The following is a 14,726-nucleotide window of genomic DNA, read 5'->3' as shown; positions in this document are numbered from 1 at the left end:
CTTTAGTTCTTCTCTACTAAGGATTAGGATCACGACTAGTATATACGTTATCGGCAAAGCTTCGAGTCTTATCTTAAGCCTTATAAATAGTAGCTATTATAAACCTAGCCTCCTACTCTTATTTAATCGTCTTATAGTATAGTCTCTAAGCTTAAGATAATATATAAGCTAGAGTTATCTTAATAGTTAGTTAATAGTAAGTATAATAAGCTTACGTAATACCTAGATACCCGTATATACTCTATTAGATATACGCTACTAATTACTAATATAATATATAGCAACTATTCGAACTAGCCCTTATATTTTCTAGAGGGAGCACTAGTAGGAGTTCCTAGTACTTACAAGTCTTACCTATAATATTCTTTCGGTTCCTATAATAGGTATAGGTATAGAGCGGCTCTTTAATTCTGCTCGAGATATCTATTATTATCGCCGAGGCTCTCTTAAATCTAAGATGATCTAGGACCTAATAATATTTATATATATATCAAGGTTTAATCTTAAGGACTAACAGAGAGCGATAATTAAGGAGTATCTCTTATATAAAGAGACCTAGATAGCTAAAGAGGAAAAGGATATATAGTTAAGTAAGATTAATCCGATTAGCGATTATAAAGAAGAAGAAGATAAATCTATAGAGATATAGCTAGAGGGTTAGGGAAGTAGCGAACGAAGCCTAGGGAAATAACGGAAGAGTATTATATTAGAACTAGAGGTTATAGAAGACTACGAGGATAGAGATAATAATATAGCTACCCTTCTACTACCTAATATATACTAACGTATATTAGGCCGTCTTCGAAAACGGTTAAGACTACTAGATAGATACAAGGTTTAAGAGGAGTCCTACCCTAGTTTTCTAACTATAGTTAAAAATATCTATATAGGATAGAAGAGTTTCCGTAGTCTATCTAATATCTATTATCCCGACCCTTAACTACCCTAGTTTTCTAACCGTAGTTAGAAATATAGGCTATAGGATAGTCTCTAATATATAAGTATTTCTAATTTTAACCGTAGTTAGAAAACCTATCACTAAATAGGATTATTCAATATATTCTACCCGCTACCTATAGACTCTCTCTACACTAGGATAGAGTAAGTGAAATACTAAAAGATACCGCTATAATCTGCATAAATTATACAAGTCGCGAGTTCCTCCTATTTGCTTAGTTTAACTACCCGCGGGTTACCCGCGGGTAACCCTCGCGAGGGTCCTACCTACACTAGACCCGACCCGCGGGTCTATAAGCTAGACCCTCGACCCTCAAAACGAGGGTCGGAGGGTCACCCGCCGAGGGTCACCCGCGGGTCGTGCCGAGGCCTACGTATTTATCAAAGTTATAGATAAGATATGCTAGCGTTATCTTCTTAATCGTTTAGGCTAGTAGATCGTACTAGTACTATAATACTGCTAGATCTTCTACTAGTATTCGCTTTGATTCCTTCGTATACTACTTAGTAGGCCCTAATTGAAGATGTTTAGGAAGCCTATTAATAAAGCGATACGCCTATATCTTGCTAACCGACGGCTTCCCGACGCGTTAGCATACACGATTCGCCTACGCTTCTAGTATCCTAGGAGTGATAGGTATATAGCAATCGTTTATATATTGAATCCAGCGAATCAAGGCTTCTTCTTGATAGGCTTCTAGGGCCTATTTAGCATTGCGTTTAGCTAAATTAGGCCCTATTCTCTTTTTAACACGGTTATATAGCGTACGCCTAGGAACGCCGAATTCGCGCGCTAAACGTGATATATTCGGCTTCTCCTCTCGTGATGCAGCTAGGCAGGCCTCAGCCATACGAGATTCGTCGAAATTAGGCATATTGAGATAGTGGTGTTGGATAGGGAAGCAAAAAATAGGGTGGTAGAAAAATTGGCAGTCTGTGTGTGGTTGGCAGTCTGTGCGTGGCGCACCCACAACCCGGAAGGGTTGGGGGGGGGGCGGTGTAAGGCACTAATAGTCTTATCTTAGTAATTGTGTGAAGATAGAGAAGCTATTGAATACTGTACGTACCCGCATATTGCTCTATGTATCCCGATATTATAGAAATAATTCTTTGTCTATTTTTTATAATATTCCTAGTATTGTAAGAGCACTACTTACAGGGTAGTAGCCTGTTGACTAGGAAAGAAAAGAATGAATATTAATAGGGGATCGTTATAGAATCGAGGAATGATAGTAGTGGTTTATTATTCAATAAGAATCTTGAAGAGATTCAGTTCAAAAGATAGCGAATTTCATTCTATACTATGATTAATGTAATTAATATAACATTCAAAAAATAATAACGATAAGATTCTTCATCGCGTTATATTTGTATCCTATATCCGGAGTATCTAAGATCTATACATATTCATTACTTTATACATACGATTCATATCCGAAGTTAACTGAATAGTATCATGGATATGATTGTTCCAAAACATTTCACGTATAACATCCTATAAGATATAGTTCAAACTTATATTTATTTAATTACAAGAGACTCGGATCTACTAAGGACTAGGACTAATAGTAGAAAGTGAGATTCAGAAAACTTTTATAAGTTAAATTCAGGACAAAAGTTCAATTTAGTAATCATGCTTCCACTGTAAAGCTTTCATGGAGAAAGTTATAATATCTCAAGATCGTGTTAAGTAATTGACACCACGGGAATAGTAAAAAAATCATTACAGTTGGCCTTCTTGTTAATGGCCACCCACGCCCCTGTTGCACCCGCAGTCACGGTCTGCTGAACAGTCGTGTATCCAATGCCCGCATCGTTCGTCGTCAATGTCTGCCCAGTCGGACAGCTCGGGCAGCTCACGGCAGCTCCGTTCTTGATCTGAATCAAGCGGACACTATAAGCAGTATTTGGGGTTCCCTTTAATAAAACAGGAACCGCGACAAGTTGGTTTACAGATCGAACAACTTGAACGGTGCCAAAGGTCTCTGTCTGTGGAGCTCCAACAGCAACTCCGGCACAATCCCGGTTCGTCCTCGTAAGGGAAGCGCTCTTAGAATTTATAAGAGCCGCGGTGGCGGTCGAGGTTGTTGCAGCCAGAAGGCCGAGTAACCAGAGTGTTGGCTTCATTCTAACGTTGATCGTTTGGGGTCTTGTAGTTTTGATGAAACCTTCTAGTTTCAGTAATATGAGAATCACAACTGTATACCCACTCAATAACTGGAAGACTGGGAGTATTTATGTGATTTGAGAGGGAGGGAGGGAGGAGCTCTTTCCGACTCTGTTATAGCTACTTACGGTGTAAAACATTGCGCAAATTGGCTCCAGACGTCATCTATGATGCAGATAAATTCTTAAGGCCTTCGTCCATCTTCCGAGAAACGTTAAATCACGTCTAGGCCTTGGCTCATGACCAGAGTAGAAAGAAGCTTCGTCAGATCTTGCGGACAACCTCAACCATGGAAAACTCGGCTCGAGACCCCATCGTCCATGATCGAGGCAAATTAACACTTCTTTCATGCATCTACTCTGAGAAACGTTGACGGAATGCTACTTCGTGGCCTTTAGCTCAAGGCCAATATTATCATTTTCGTGGTAAGATGCACTCGTGGTAATCGTATCCGTCCTCAAAATAAAGAGTGGGATAAAACATGGAAACACTCTTGTAATTTACCTTCCGCGAACCAACTCTATTTACGGACGCCGGATACGGGTAGTTCATGAAACAACGGAACCATCCGGATCATCCGGAAAATGGCGGCGTGGACTACCGAGCCTTGTCAATCAAGATTCGCGAAACAAAGAGGCTAAGGCATACTGGAGTACAAGTGTGTTTTTATCTTAGTGCTGGTTAGTAAGATAGTCATTTATTGTTGGTCTGAGAGGTCGTATGGGACCAGTAGTCTCAGATAAGTTCAGCGTCAGCCCATGTAATCTATGCTTGGCATTGAAAGAAGATTACCGCTAGCAGAAGAAACATTGCTGAAAATCCCGGTCACTGAGATAGTCACGGCGGTTTAGAGTATGTGGATACACGTGTTTCTACCTGGCTACCAGCCTCTCTGTATCTAGATGAACAGCCAACACCCATCAACTAGGTGAATGCTGAAGCTTTACTTAACAATCTGCAGGCTGCTTCATAAAGGCCAAAACCCGCGGTGGTGTTACCGGGTGCTGGTCAAGGAATTGAAAACCTGGCTCAAACCCACGCTTGGCGGGGTCTAAATATTGTTTTTGACAGCCATTTGGTAAACCTAAATTGTTGGCAAGCAAATTCTGGGACTCATGCGCTATTTAGTGCCTTACACCGCCCCCCAATACCCCGCGCCACCCATTTTTTGTCACCCACATGTATTTTGTCATTTTTTGCTACTACCCTATTTTTGCTTCCCAATCCAACACCACTATTAAAATATGCCTAAATTCGACGAAGCTCGTATGGCCGAGGCCTGCTTAGCAGCATCTAGCGTTGTGAAGCCGAATATCGCGCGTTTAGCACGCGAATTCGGCGTGCCTAGGACAACGCTTGCCTATCTGTCATATGATATTGCAACATGAGGCTATTCCCAACTCCATGCCTCAGGTGTTATTTTGACACCTTATCGGTCAGGCTTCGTTATGACAGCCCCACTTCTCCCCAACATAGATGCATAACCTACAAGGCCTTCAGGGTTCGGTGCCCTTCCATTAGGGATTCGTGAACCCCTCTTCCCTATAGCCTTTGCTTACCTCTGTTACATATGGGCCACGTCAGACCGCATATTATAATGTGATCCATCGTCTTTGCTTTGGTCATATAGGAAAGTGTTGAATCTTGTACATAAATTAAGGATTATAGAGAGATCCATGACAGTAAGAAACAGTGTTTTGTCTTCCTTACTTGACGTTTATCTTCCTACCTAGTCGACAGGCTTTCTACCCTGTATAAGTAGTTATTCTCTAACACCTAGATAGATAACTAGGTAAACACGCTAATAGCTATTTATAGGTCTAAAAAGGATACCGGCGTACTTATAAATATAGGAAGATATAATTACGACTAGTAAGCTTCCTAGGCCTTCCTTTATAAGGCGCTAATTTAACTATTGAACCAGGGTGCTCAGCGGCAAGCCTGAGAATGCAGGCAGGATGAGATAGCTCAGCGAACTAGCCAACAAATCACCACACACCACGATGGAGGAAGCCTCCCTAACAGGAAGCAGAAGCAGATGAAGTGAAGAGAGTGTAAGAGTTGATTCTTCTCCCTATTGTAGATATGAAACTATATCCTGTAAGGACTGTGTACTGGAAAGATATCCTCCAATTAGAGATCTCCCTTGTAGGCCATTTCCCTACTACACTATATAGCTTTCTATATAACGTTAAATAGTGTTATATATCGTTTTTAAACTATATACAAAATCACTTGCTAGCTAGATCCTAGATACACTATTATTAGTGGTATATACTATTACTAGACGCTGCTAGGGGGTAAGCTTACCTTTTTTTCTTCGTTTTCTAGCAGATTCTGCTAGGTTATCTAGCATAGTAGTAGTTGTAGAAGGAAAGAAAATTTTTATATAGGTAGTTAGTGTGGTGATCAAAGTGGGGACCGGTAAATAATTTTGAACACTATTATACATTCATAGTTGTTAAGAGGCAGTTGTTCCTCAATCGGAAAATTGCAATTATAACCTATATGTGAAGCTCTTTAGCTTATAATTTTTTTAAACGTTTTGGTCTATATATTTGGAGTCATGATGTTCAGGAAAATAGAGTAAACAGATGCCGTCTCACGGAAAGAGTGTGTGGAAGTTATATATTTCTCTGTCTCAGATGTGAGGTTATATTGGCAATGAGAGTGTCCTGGAAATTCCATCCTATCAGGTCAAACCTATTTTAGGGGATTTCCCTACTACAGTCTGTATGAGGAGTTCGCGAGTGTATGTGCGAACTACTCGGCGAAGTGAGGCCTATCGTTCAAATGTGTTCATTGGCAGCCATTCAGCGAACCGACCGTAATATGGTTTTTGTTACTCGACTACTTCGAGCGTGCCGGAGAAGTTGTGCGCAGGAGATATTCAGGGGGACGTGGGAATGGGAGTGGCAAGTTGCGTGGAGACTGGGACCATGTGCAGGGGCAAATCCACCTTCTTTCGTTCAACATTTTCATTTTCTATATTGATTCTATATGTTCGCTCTTTGGAATTACTATCTATCTGCCTATTTTGATAGTAACTTCTTATGCGCGTCAGGTTGGAAATCAGGAGGCATAAATCCGTGCATAACACATTGTAAATAGAAGAAGTCCCAACAGAAATACAAGGACTGATTGGTTGATCTCTCTAGCTCCAGCTATATAATAATAATATCAATAGTAGTATCCGAAAGAGTGATATGGGAGGTTCATCTTGAAAGAAAATTATTTGATGCTCTAAGTTTGATATCTCAAGGTAGGGCTAGGTGGAAAAAACGACGAACTAAGAAATCGAGAACAGGAGTCTATGTGATGAAAACTCCCATGTATTTCAGACCTTGGTCATTGTGGAAGGTGTGTAGGAAAGAAGGGCTATTGAAATATGTATTATGTCAACGAAATCAGGAAGTCTAACATTGACCCCAAAAGAGCCAGTCACCTCTTACCGACGCCCAAGACCACATTCTTGGAGCTAAACTACTACATAAACCTCAAGATAATACATTAAAATATGCCAATATAGTAGAATACGGTATCGGCTAGGAATGCTGGGAATCCAATGGAACGCGATACTCAATTTGATGATGTTTAACTATCTGAGTGTGTAGGCGGGCAATGTCGAATATCCTCTACCTTGCCGTCTAGCGCGATACGGCGCTTGGTTCCGAGTATACCCGGGACACGATACAAAACACTGCAGTGGGGAAATCGCCGACGAAGGGTGATCTCTGATTGGAGGATATCTTTCCTAGTACACAGTCTTTACAGGATATGGCTTCGCATTTCCGATAGGGAGAGAATCAACTTTCATACTCTCTTCGCTTCATCTGCTTCTGCTATCCATTTTGGGAGGCTTCCTACATCGTGGTGTGCGGTGATTTGTTGGCCTGTTCGCCGACCTATCTCATCCTGCCTGCATTCTCAGGCTTGCCGTAGAGCGCCCTGGTTCAACACGTAGGGAATTGAGTATCCCTGTAGTGAGCTGACGCACATTGAGATATGTGGGTCCCGGCAGTATTATGCAGTCTTCCTACTTGACAAAATATTTTCACGGCCTTGCGTCGCATTGGATATCTGTATCTTATATTTCAAAGACATCCGCAGCGACTGTGGGTCCAATCTTCCCTAATCGGGTTAACCTGACGTTGTCAAATTTGCGGATCAAGCACGTCGTGCAAAATCTCACCAGCCCACCAATCGTCCCAAGGTACAAGATCCTCCCAGCTTTATCAGCATAAATACCGATCACGAGAGATCATGGTCGCGAAGGTTATCTCTGAGCCTAAGTCCCCGGTCAGCAGGGCTTATCTTTTCCTGTACAATACCACCTGTGCCATCCTATGGCTGTCTATTCTGATCACTATCATAACAAATTTGATCTCATCCCAAGACGTCGCGGATATTTACGAAAATGTCGAATTGTGGGCAAGATATACTCAGACTCTAGCCGTGGTCGAAATTCTTCACGCGGCAACCAGTAAGCACATACATCCCTCGTCTCAACCCCCTTTACCCTATCATCCCGACCCTTGTTACGATGATACTAATCAAGGTCATATTGTAGAATTAACCAGATCTCCAGTTTTTACCACATTCACGCAGGTCTTTGCTCGCTCCGTGCAGGTCTGGGCAATCAACTATGCATTTACTAGTGTGACGGCTCCGTCGGTGGCGTACCCTGTTATGCTACTGGCATGGTCTTCGGCAGACATAATTCGCTATCTGTATTTTGCAATTATACAAGCGGGTTACTCAGTACCGGAATTTCTAAAATGGTCTAGGTGAGCTATCTATAACGTTCCGTTGACCCCTAATGTGCTTACATGGTTTTCTTTTAGATACTCATTTTTCTTGGTTTTATACCCTATTGGAATTGGAAGCGAATGGTGGCTTATGTACAAGGCGACCACAGCCACCACTAGATGGGCTGTATTATGCATTTTTTATTTCTTCTTGGGTCTTTACGTTCCAGGTTGGCGCCCCTCATTTCAATGTCCCTTGTCACCATCCGCAAGACACAAAAAACTAACACACACTATAAGGGTCCGTCATGATGTATTCCTATATGCTGAAGCAAAGACGGAAGGTTCTTGGAAAAAAGTAGAAGCTTTTAGTGTGAAATACCTACCACGTATCTCGGTATCTTCTTCCGCGACTGAAGCCTGCATCGCTATCCCCCTCGTCGTATCGTCACCGAAGAAAGAATCTAGCCCGGCTTTCTACAGTCAGCCGGCTCTAGCTCCTCAGCTTTCTGATATATCAATCGATCGACGTCTAGGGTCGAGTCAGTGGTGACACGGCTAAGGAACGAACGTCCTTTTAATGTAATCACACCTTCTTTCCATTTTATATGTAGACGTATTTATAGATAGTATATACCCTATGCGCCGCTGGATCTACCCTATCACATTCATCCGCCGTCCTAATTAGTCCGCCGTGCGTGCTCCCGTTGCCCCTGATGCGTGGCATTCGTCGTGTTGCCTCATCAAAGTTCCCTAGTTCCGCATCTTCCCGGGGTAACTTATTTGGTAACGGAAGAGAATGCCAGAAAATGATAGAGGGGCCGAATGGAGAAAATTGTAAAAGAATAAAGGATATCCCCTGCTCCGGTTTTCTGCGCGACCGCCTGTCTGTAGCTGATATTGCTAACCTAGCCGGAAAATACATTTCACTGTTAACTAATTAAGACCCCTTTCTTCCTCTGGCAGGCCGTCTCCCGTGTAATAGTAGATTCCCCCTTATCACACGGCCATTCTAGTCCCTCCAATGGGACGAAAGGGTGTCCCAACTCCCGTCCACGGCGGGAAGTCCCAAGACCAGCGATGGGAGTCTCGTGGGAGATATCAACGTCTGGATATTAATCAGAATACAAGTTTATCCATAATTTCATATAAGAGACCACTGTTGAGTACTATATGTCTGGGATGATAGTTGAGTGGACCTGGAGCATACTCTACAGTTCAGGAGTCGATGATTCTAGGCCCCTGGTCTCCCATAAGGCGCCATCGTCTCCTGGCTTATGCATCTTCGCCCAGTCGAGACCGTCCAATTCCCATTCTTGCGCCCTTTTCAGCCCCAGCTGCTCCCAGACATAATCCAGCGCAAACAGGAGCTCCTCTTGCAATTCCTTCGTATGTCTGGGCGTTGGGGTAATACGTAGTCTCTCCTGTCCCAGCGGTACCGTGGGGTAATTGATAGGCTGGATATATATGCCGAAGTTGGACAGCAGGATGTCGCTTGCTTTCTTCGCATCCCTCGCATCGCCAACCAGGACAGGAACAATATGGGACGGGTTCGACATAACCGGAATACCCTTCTTGACAAGACCGTCCTTTACCGCTCGGGTATGCTCGTGTTGTAGGTCCCGTCGCTGCCAGTCTGTCTGTAGTAGTTTGACGGCTTCATTGGCACCTGCCATGATGGCTGGTGGCAACGAAGTCGTGAAGATGAAGCCCGGCGCGTATGAACGGATCACGTCGACCATCGTAGCTCGTCCAGCAATATAACCCCCAGAGCACCCAAAAGCCTTTCCGAGAGTTCCCGTGATGATGTCGACCTGGTCAAGGACTGTTCCTTCGTGGTGACCGTGGATATGTGCATCCCAGTCTAGATGTTCGGCTACTCCGGCGCCAGTGGGGCCGTACATGCCAACGGCGTGGACTTCATCGAGGAATGTTATGGCATTGTACTTGCGTGCGAGAGCGCATATTTCGCGGATGGACCCGACACTCCCACTCATTGAATAGACCGACTCGAACGCGATGATCTTGGGTGCGTCGAGAGGGACAGACGACAGCTTGGCTTCCAAATCAGCAAGATCATTATGCTTGAATATCACTTTGCTCGCTCGTGAATGCCTAATCCCCTCGATCATAGACGCATGGTTCGCGCTGTCAGAGAAGATGGTACACCCCGGTAGCTTCGATCCCAAGATCGTGAGTGTTGCATCATTAGCTACGAAGCAGGAGGTAAAGACCAACGCAGCCTCTTTGCGATGCAGCTGGGCGAGCGTATTTTCAAGTTCGACCGCATGTTTATTGTGCCCTGAGATGTTCCTTGTCCCTCCCGCTCCAGCGCCGTATCTGTCTATGGTTTGATGCATGGTCGCGAGAACCTGTGGATGGCTCCCGACGCCGAGATAGTCGTTTGAGCACCATACGGTGATAGTTTCGTTTGCATCTCCGGTGTGTGCTTGGGGGAAGCTACTTGCGAGGCGATTGATATTGTTGAAGATGCGGTATGAGCCATCGCGCTTTTTCTGCTTGATCTGGCTCTCGAAAAAGTCCTGATAGTTGAACCGCGGATCATGGGCGTGCATCTGACGTCGAACATGCCCTGGATCGTGAGTCAGTATAATGGCGAATTTGCCCAGTGCCTCCTCTCACGTACCAGTCTGACCACCGACACTGTGGAGCCTTCGATGGAATATTCGAACAATGGACGACGTCCTCATGAATGTTCCAGCAGGGCGGTGCGCCATGATCAGCTCTGTACACAACAGCAGATGCCTGCTATCTCTGTTTTTGAGTCCCTGAGCGATAGGAAGTCCAAGTCATGCGACACAAAAGCGATGTGATATGAAAGCCCCAAGTGGCTGGCCTGTTGTATAGAGGTGAAGCTGTTACTCTATTCAATTGGGAATAAGTCTGGCATGATTCGACTAATGGGGGCGAAACATCTTAGTAGAAGGTGGACCTTTAAGGTCTCAGCCCCCCAGGGTATAATGACACACTGTATACAACTGACGCAATATTAGTAATGCTCTCTCGCCCATCATTTACTAATAAATGTGTATATTACTATACTTAGTACCCTGCTGGGTGGAGCATGACGTTTTACTACCTACAGCAGGCCGCAAGAGAGAGTTGCCGCGCCTCTGATGCGTCTTTATATGTAAAACTGACCATTCTTGGTTCAGCGATGAAGCATTCGAGTCTGCCACATCGAAGACAATATCTAGTACCAGTTGCGAAGACACGCATTATACTCCAATATGCCGTCCATTGAATCTCAAGCGCTCGGCCGCCTCTACGAATCTAAAGCCAGCCGCATGAAGGCCAACCCAAATTTGGACCGCGCCACAATTCTCTCCCTCTACGAAGAAGAGCAGAGCTGTGCAGCTGAAGCTCCGGGTATCACCTACGAAGACGTCAAGGTCAGAGGACGACGAGGCATCTGGGCTTCACCAGTCGGCCTCCTGCCGCGGTCCAACGAGAATCAACAGTCCGTCATTATATATATCCACGGCGGGGGATTCAGTCTGGGATCGCCGAACAGTCACCGCAAGCTTGCCGCCCACCTCGGCCGGGCGGCCAACGCGAACGTGCTGATCCTCGATTATCGTCTGGCACCAGAACATCCCTTCCCCGCGGCCCTGGATGATCTCCTCGCTGCTTACGAGTGGCTGCTACAGGAGCGTAAATTTCCCGCATCCAAGATCGCGACCGCAGGGGATTCTGCTGGAGGGAACTTGGCCACGGCGCTGGTTCTGAGGATCAAGCAGGAGGAAACAGGCCGACTCCCTCTACCTGCAGCCATTGCAGCATTCTCCCCATGGTACAATCTGGAGAACAACTTTGAGTCCATGTCACGGAACAATAAATTCGATAAGCTGGTTCATCAGCCGCAGCTAGATCAATTAGCCAGGGCGTATGTTGCTGGCACAGGGGCCTCTCTGCGCGATCCTTTGGTTAATCCTATTTACGCGGACCTAAAGGGTCTGCCACCCTTATATATTGCTTTTGGAACGCATGAGACCTTACAGGACGACAGCGAGCGGTTTGCAGAGCTAGCCAGGAAGGCAGGCGTGGAGGTGGAACTGGAGATGGCAGATGAACAGCAGCATGTCCATGTCTTCATGGCTGGTCGGGCCGTAGAGGCTGATGTTACAATCCAGAATGTTGGGAGATGGCTGCAGCAAAAGTTTTCTTCATTCTGATTCCGGCATGTTGATTGTTTTGTCAATTGTAGACGAAGGATTATCATTTATACACGCACCAAGAATTTACCCCTGCTCTATCAAGGTGGCCTCTGTAGCACCCCCTAAGTGTGAGACTGACGTATACGTATGACCCACTCCCGAGGGCAGCCCCGGCGAGTGAGACAATTTATTCGAAGAGATAGAATAGAACTAACTAGCAAGTAGGTCTTACATATACGTTGGTAGGCTTTCGGTAAATCAATCAAATTCACGTTCATACCGGGCAATGGGGCTTCGCGGAGAATTGTAACTTGTCAACTGAGCCTCATGTAAGACTTCTATAAATCAACCTATGTATACCTTAAAAGGAAAAGGGCCTTAAAAGCAGGGACGTATTCATCCTATTTAACCTCTTATAATTTCCCACGTGTAACTACAACCCCCCAACCATACTGTCAGATAACGGCATCCTTTCCCATCTCATCAACAATGAGCTCAGAATCATTAATGCTCCAGCGGCAATAACGAGTCCATACAAGTCGCCCAAAGAGGTAACAATGGCTGCTACAGCCCGAGATCTCGTATCCATGTCTCCATCGTGTAGAACAAGAGACTGAACACCCGCAAGAGCAGTTCTTAAGTCACTATTAGAGAACCCCGAGCCTGCAAGTTCGTGCTGCAATCTGTCGTAGCCGATATTCTGGAAAAGACACCCAGCGATCGCGAGAGCAATCGTCGTGGATCCAATCTGTGAAACATTCTGGAAGCGGATGAGTTGGGCTGTTCGCGACGCAGGCACATAGGCTGCTGCTACGGCGTACCCGATCTGTAGGGTGCAGCCAGATCCTGCTCCGATTAGAACCTGATAGCCGTATATGGCACTCGTTGAGGTTGCGCTGGTGACCGTAAACATGAAAGCGCTGCCAATAACAATACATATGCCACTGACAAGATACCAGAGCTTGTAGTAGCGAAGGCGAGGGAGCAGAGCGCCGGCAGCGATATTGAAGACAATATTGACGACAACGAATGGCAGGAGCCTGACTGCTGCCACCATGCTATCGTCTCCCTTGGTGAACTGGAAAAAGAGCGGAATATAGTAGGCTGGCACAAAGAATGCCGTAATCGACGTTGCCGTACCAAGGTAGAGCAATACTTGGGTTCGGCTTTGGAGGAAATCAAGAGGAAGGATACGATTCTCTTTTGTCGTCATGAGGCACCACGTCTGCTGTACTCCATAGAAGATAGCGGCTATCCCTACTGCTGTCCAGAGAATGATAGCCCCCACAGAAGACCAGTTCCAGACTGTCCCAGACTGAGCAATAGCAATTGTAAGAATGGAGAAGAACGCAGCGTGGAGGATGAACCCGGCCCAGTCGATGGACTTGGATTTCTGCGCAAAGGAGAGCCCTGGCTTCAAGTCCAGCGACGGAAAGCGGTAGAGAAATAATGGCAGCTCTAGTACTGCAATGACTAGATTAACATAGAAGGCCCAGCGCCAGGTTGCTCTGCTTGCGGCGAACCCGCTTCCCACCACAGGGCCGACGATGCAGCCCAATCCCCAGAATCCACCCACTAGGGACACGTAAAGACCTCGTTTCTCCACGTCTGTAAAGCCAGAGACATAGTTGAGAGTGCTTTAGAAAGATTAATTAGTATCGCTCGGACATGAGACGCGGAAACATGGCGCACCCAATGTACATGCCGCCGCCACCAACGCCTGTTAGCACTCGTCCCACTATCATAGCCTCCATGTTCGGTGCGGCGCCGCAGATGGCACTGCCAATTTCGAAGAGAGCGATTGTGCAAAAATACAGCCATTTCATTTGAAATGTCCCGTAGCATTGGCCAAAAAAGACCAGAGTAGCCACGGATCCCATCGGAAATCCAACGCCCACCCAGGACAGCTTGTCGATCTCGCCTAGAGCCTGGTATATCTCGCCCTGAATAGAGGCGGCAATTGTAGTATCCAGTCCTTCAAAACTGTTTTAGTAATGGGTTGCAATGTGCAAAATGCCGCGCTGAAGGGTTGGAATAAGGTGGTTGGGAAGCCGCACCGTATAGGAACCCCGTCAAATAGAATGTAATACAAGCGAGACACCACCTCTTCTTGCCCATTTGTCTTCCCGCCGTATTGTCCTGGTCAACATTGCTGTTATTCATCATCGATATTTCTGCCGGGTCCGGAGATTTGTTGCAATTCTGGTTGCTACATCTATGCTGGAAGTTCGCATCGAGACTGGAACGCATGTCTTTATCAGTTAGCTTTGAATATGCCACGTTGCCGAGGCCAGGCCTCAATCACGTCACCAGTGACGGTATACGACTGCAAAATCAAACATCACAAACGGGGCAAACTTGGCCCCTATGCATTAGTGCTCACTGAATGTACGCTGATCTTGTTTTCCCCCTGGTCATGACCTCAAGGGTTTTCACTCGGCCGAAGTCAGCCATCGACCTGGTCTACGCCAATCGGATTATACAAACAAGATGTGTAAGTTGACAACCGGGATAGTCCCTGGTGGTTCGCCCCGACCCATGGAATCCAGGCCCATTGAGTTCATCTCAGTGAACCACCCTACAGGGATCAATAGCGGCAAACCAAACACGCGTAAGCCTTTGCTATCTTAGAAACTTGCAGCAAATAACGTATTTATTGCTCTAGCTGTTGCAATA

The 14,726-nt window shown here is 45.5% G+C and overlaps 5 protein-coding genes across 5 annotated transcripts; 2 read left to right on the top strand and 3 right to left on the bottom strand.

Annotated features, from left to right (window-relative positions):
- Positions 1-2,643: 2,643 nt before the first annotated feature.
- N7462_010981 (uncharacterized protein) lies at positions 2,644-3,084 on the bottom strand (the record flags this gene model as incomplete). Its single annotated transcript, XM_057082695.1, has 1 exon — positions 2,644-3,084. One exon carries the CDS (start codon positions 3,082-3,084, stop codon positions 2,644-2,646), a length of 441 nt encoding a protein of 146 aa, XP_056928050.1.
- A 4,303-nt stretch (positions 3,085-7,387) lies between these two features.
- N7462_010980 (putative membrane protein) lies at positions 7,388-8,234 on the top strand (the record flags this gene model as incomplete). The annotated part of the gene is made up of 3 exons (XM_057082694.1): positions 7,388-7,911; positions 7,969-8,095; positions 8,205-8,234. The coding sequence occupies 3 exons, from the start codon at positions 7,388-7,390 to the stop codon at positions 8,232-8,234; spliced, it is 681 nt and encodes a 226-aa protein (XP_056928049.1).
- Positions 8,235-9,083: 849 nt separating this feature from the next.
- N7462_010979 (pyridoxal phosphate-dependent transferase) lies at positions 9,084-10,448 on the bottom strand (the record flags this gene model as incomplete). Its single annotated transcript, XM_057082693.1, has 1 exon — positions 9,084-10,448. One exon carries the CDS (start codon positions 10,446-10,448, stop codon positions 9,084-9,086), a length of 1,365 nt encoding a protein of 454 aa, XP_056928048.1.
- A 675-nt stretch (positions 10,449-11,123) lies between these two features.
- Positions 11,124-12,068, top strand: N7462_010978 (alpha/beta hydrolase; the record flags this gene model as incomplete). The annotated part of the gene is made up of 1 exon (XM_057082692.1): positions 11,124-12,068. One exon carries the CDS (start codon positions 11,124-11,126, stop codon positions 12,066-12,068), a length of 945 nt encoding a protein of 314 aa, XP_056928047.1.
- Positions 12,069-12,483: 415 nt separating this feature from the next.
- Positions 12,484-14,288, bottom strand: N7462_010977 (major facilitator superfamily domain-containing protein; the record flags this gene model as incomplete). The annotated part of the gene is made up of 3 exons (XM_057082691.1): positions 12,484-13,687; positions 13,743-14,025; positions 14,108-14,288. Coding segments are annotated over 3 exons (1,668 nt in total), but the record flags the coding sequence as incomplete, so codon positions are not given.
- Between the last annotated feature and the right edge of the window lie 438 nt (positions 14,289-14,726).

This window comes from Penicillium macrosclerotiorum (assembly GCF_028827735.1).
Source record: "Penicillium macrosclerotiorum strain IBT 26536 chromosome Unknown utg000011l_segment0_segment0, whole genome shotgun sequence".
NCBI classification, from domain to species: domain Eukaryota; kingdom Fungi; phylum Ascomycota; class Eurotiomycetes; order Eurotiales; family Aspergillaceae; genus Penicillium; species Penicillium macrosclerotiorum.
The sequence above is the reverse complement of the archived record's forward strand: the minus strand, read 5'-3'. Positions and strand labels throughout refer to the sequence as shown.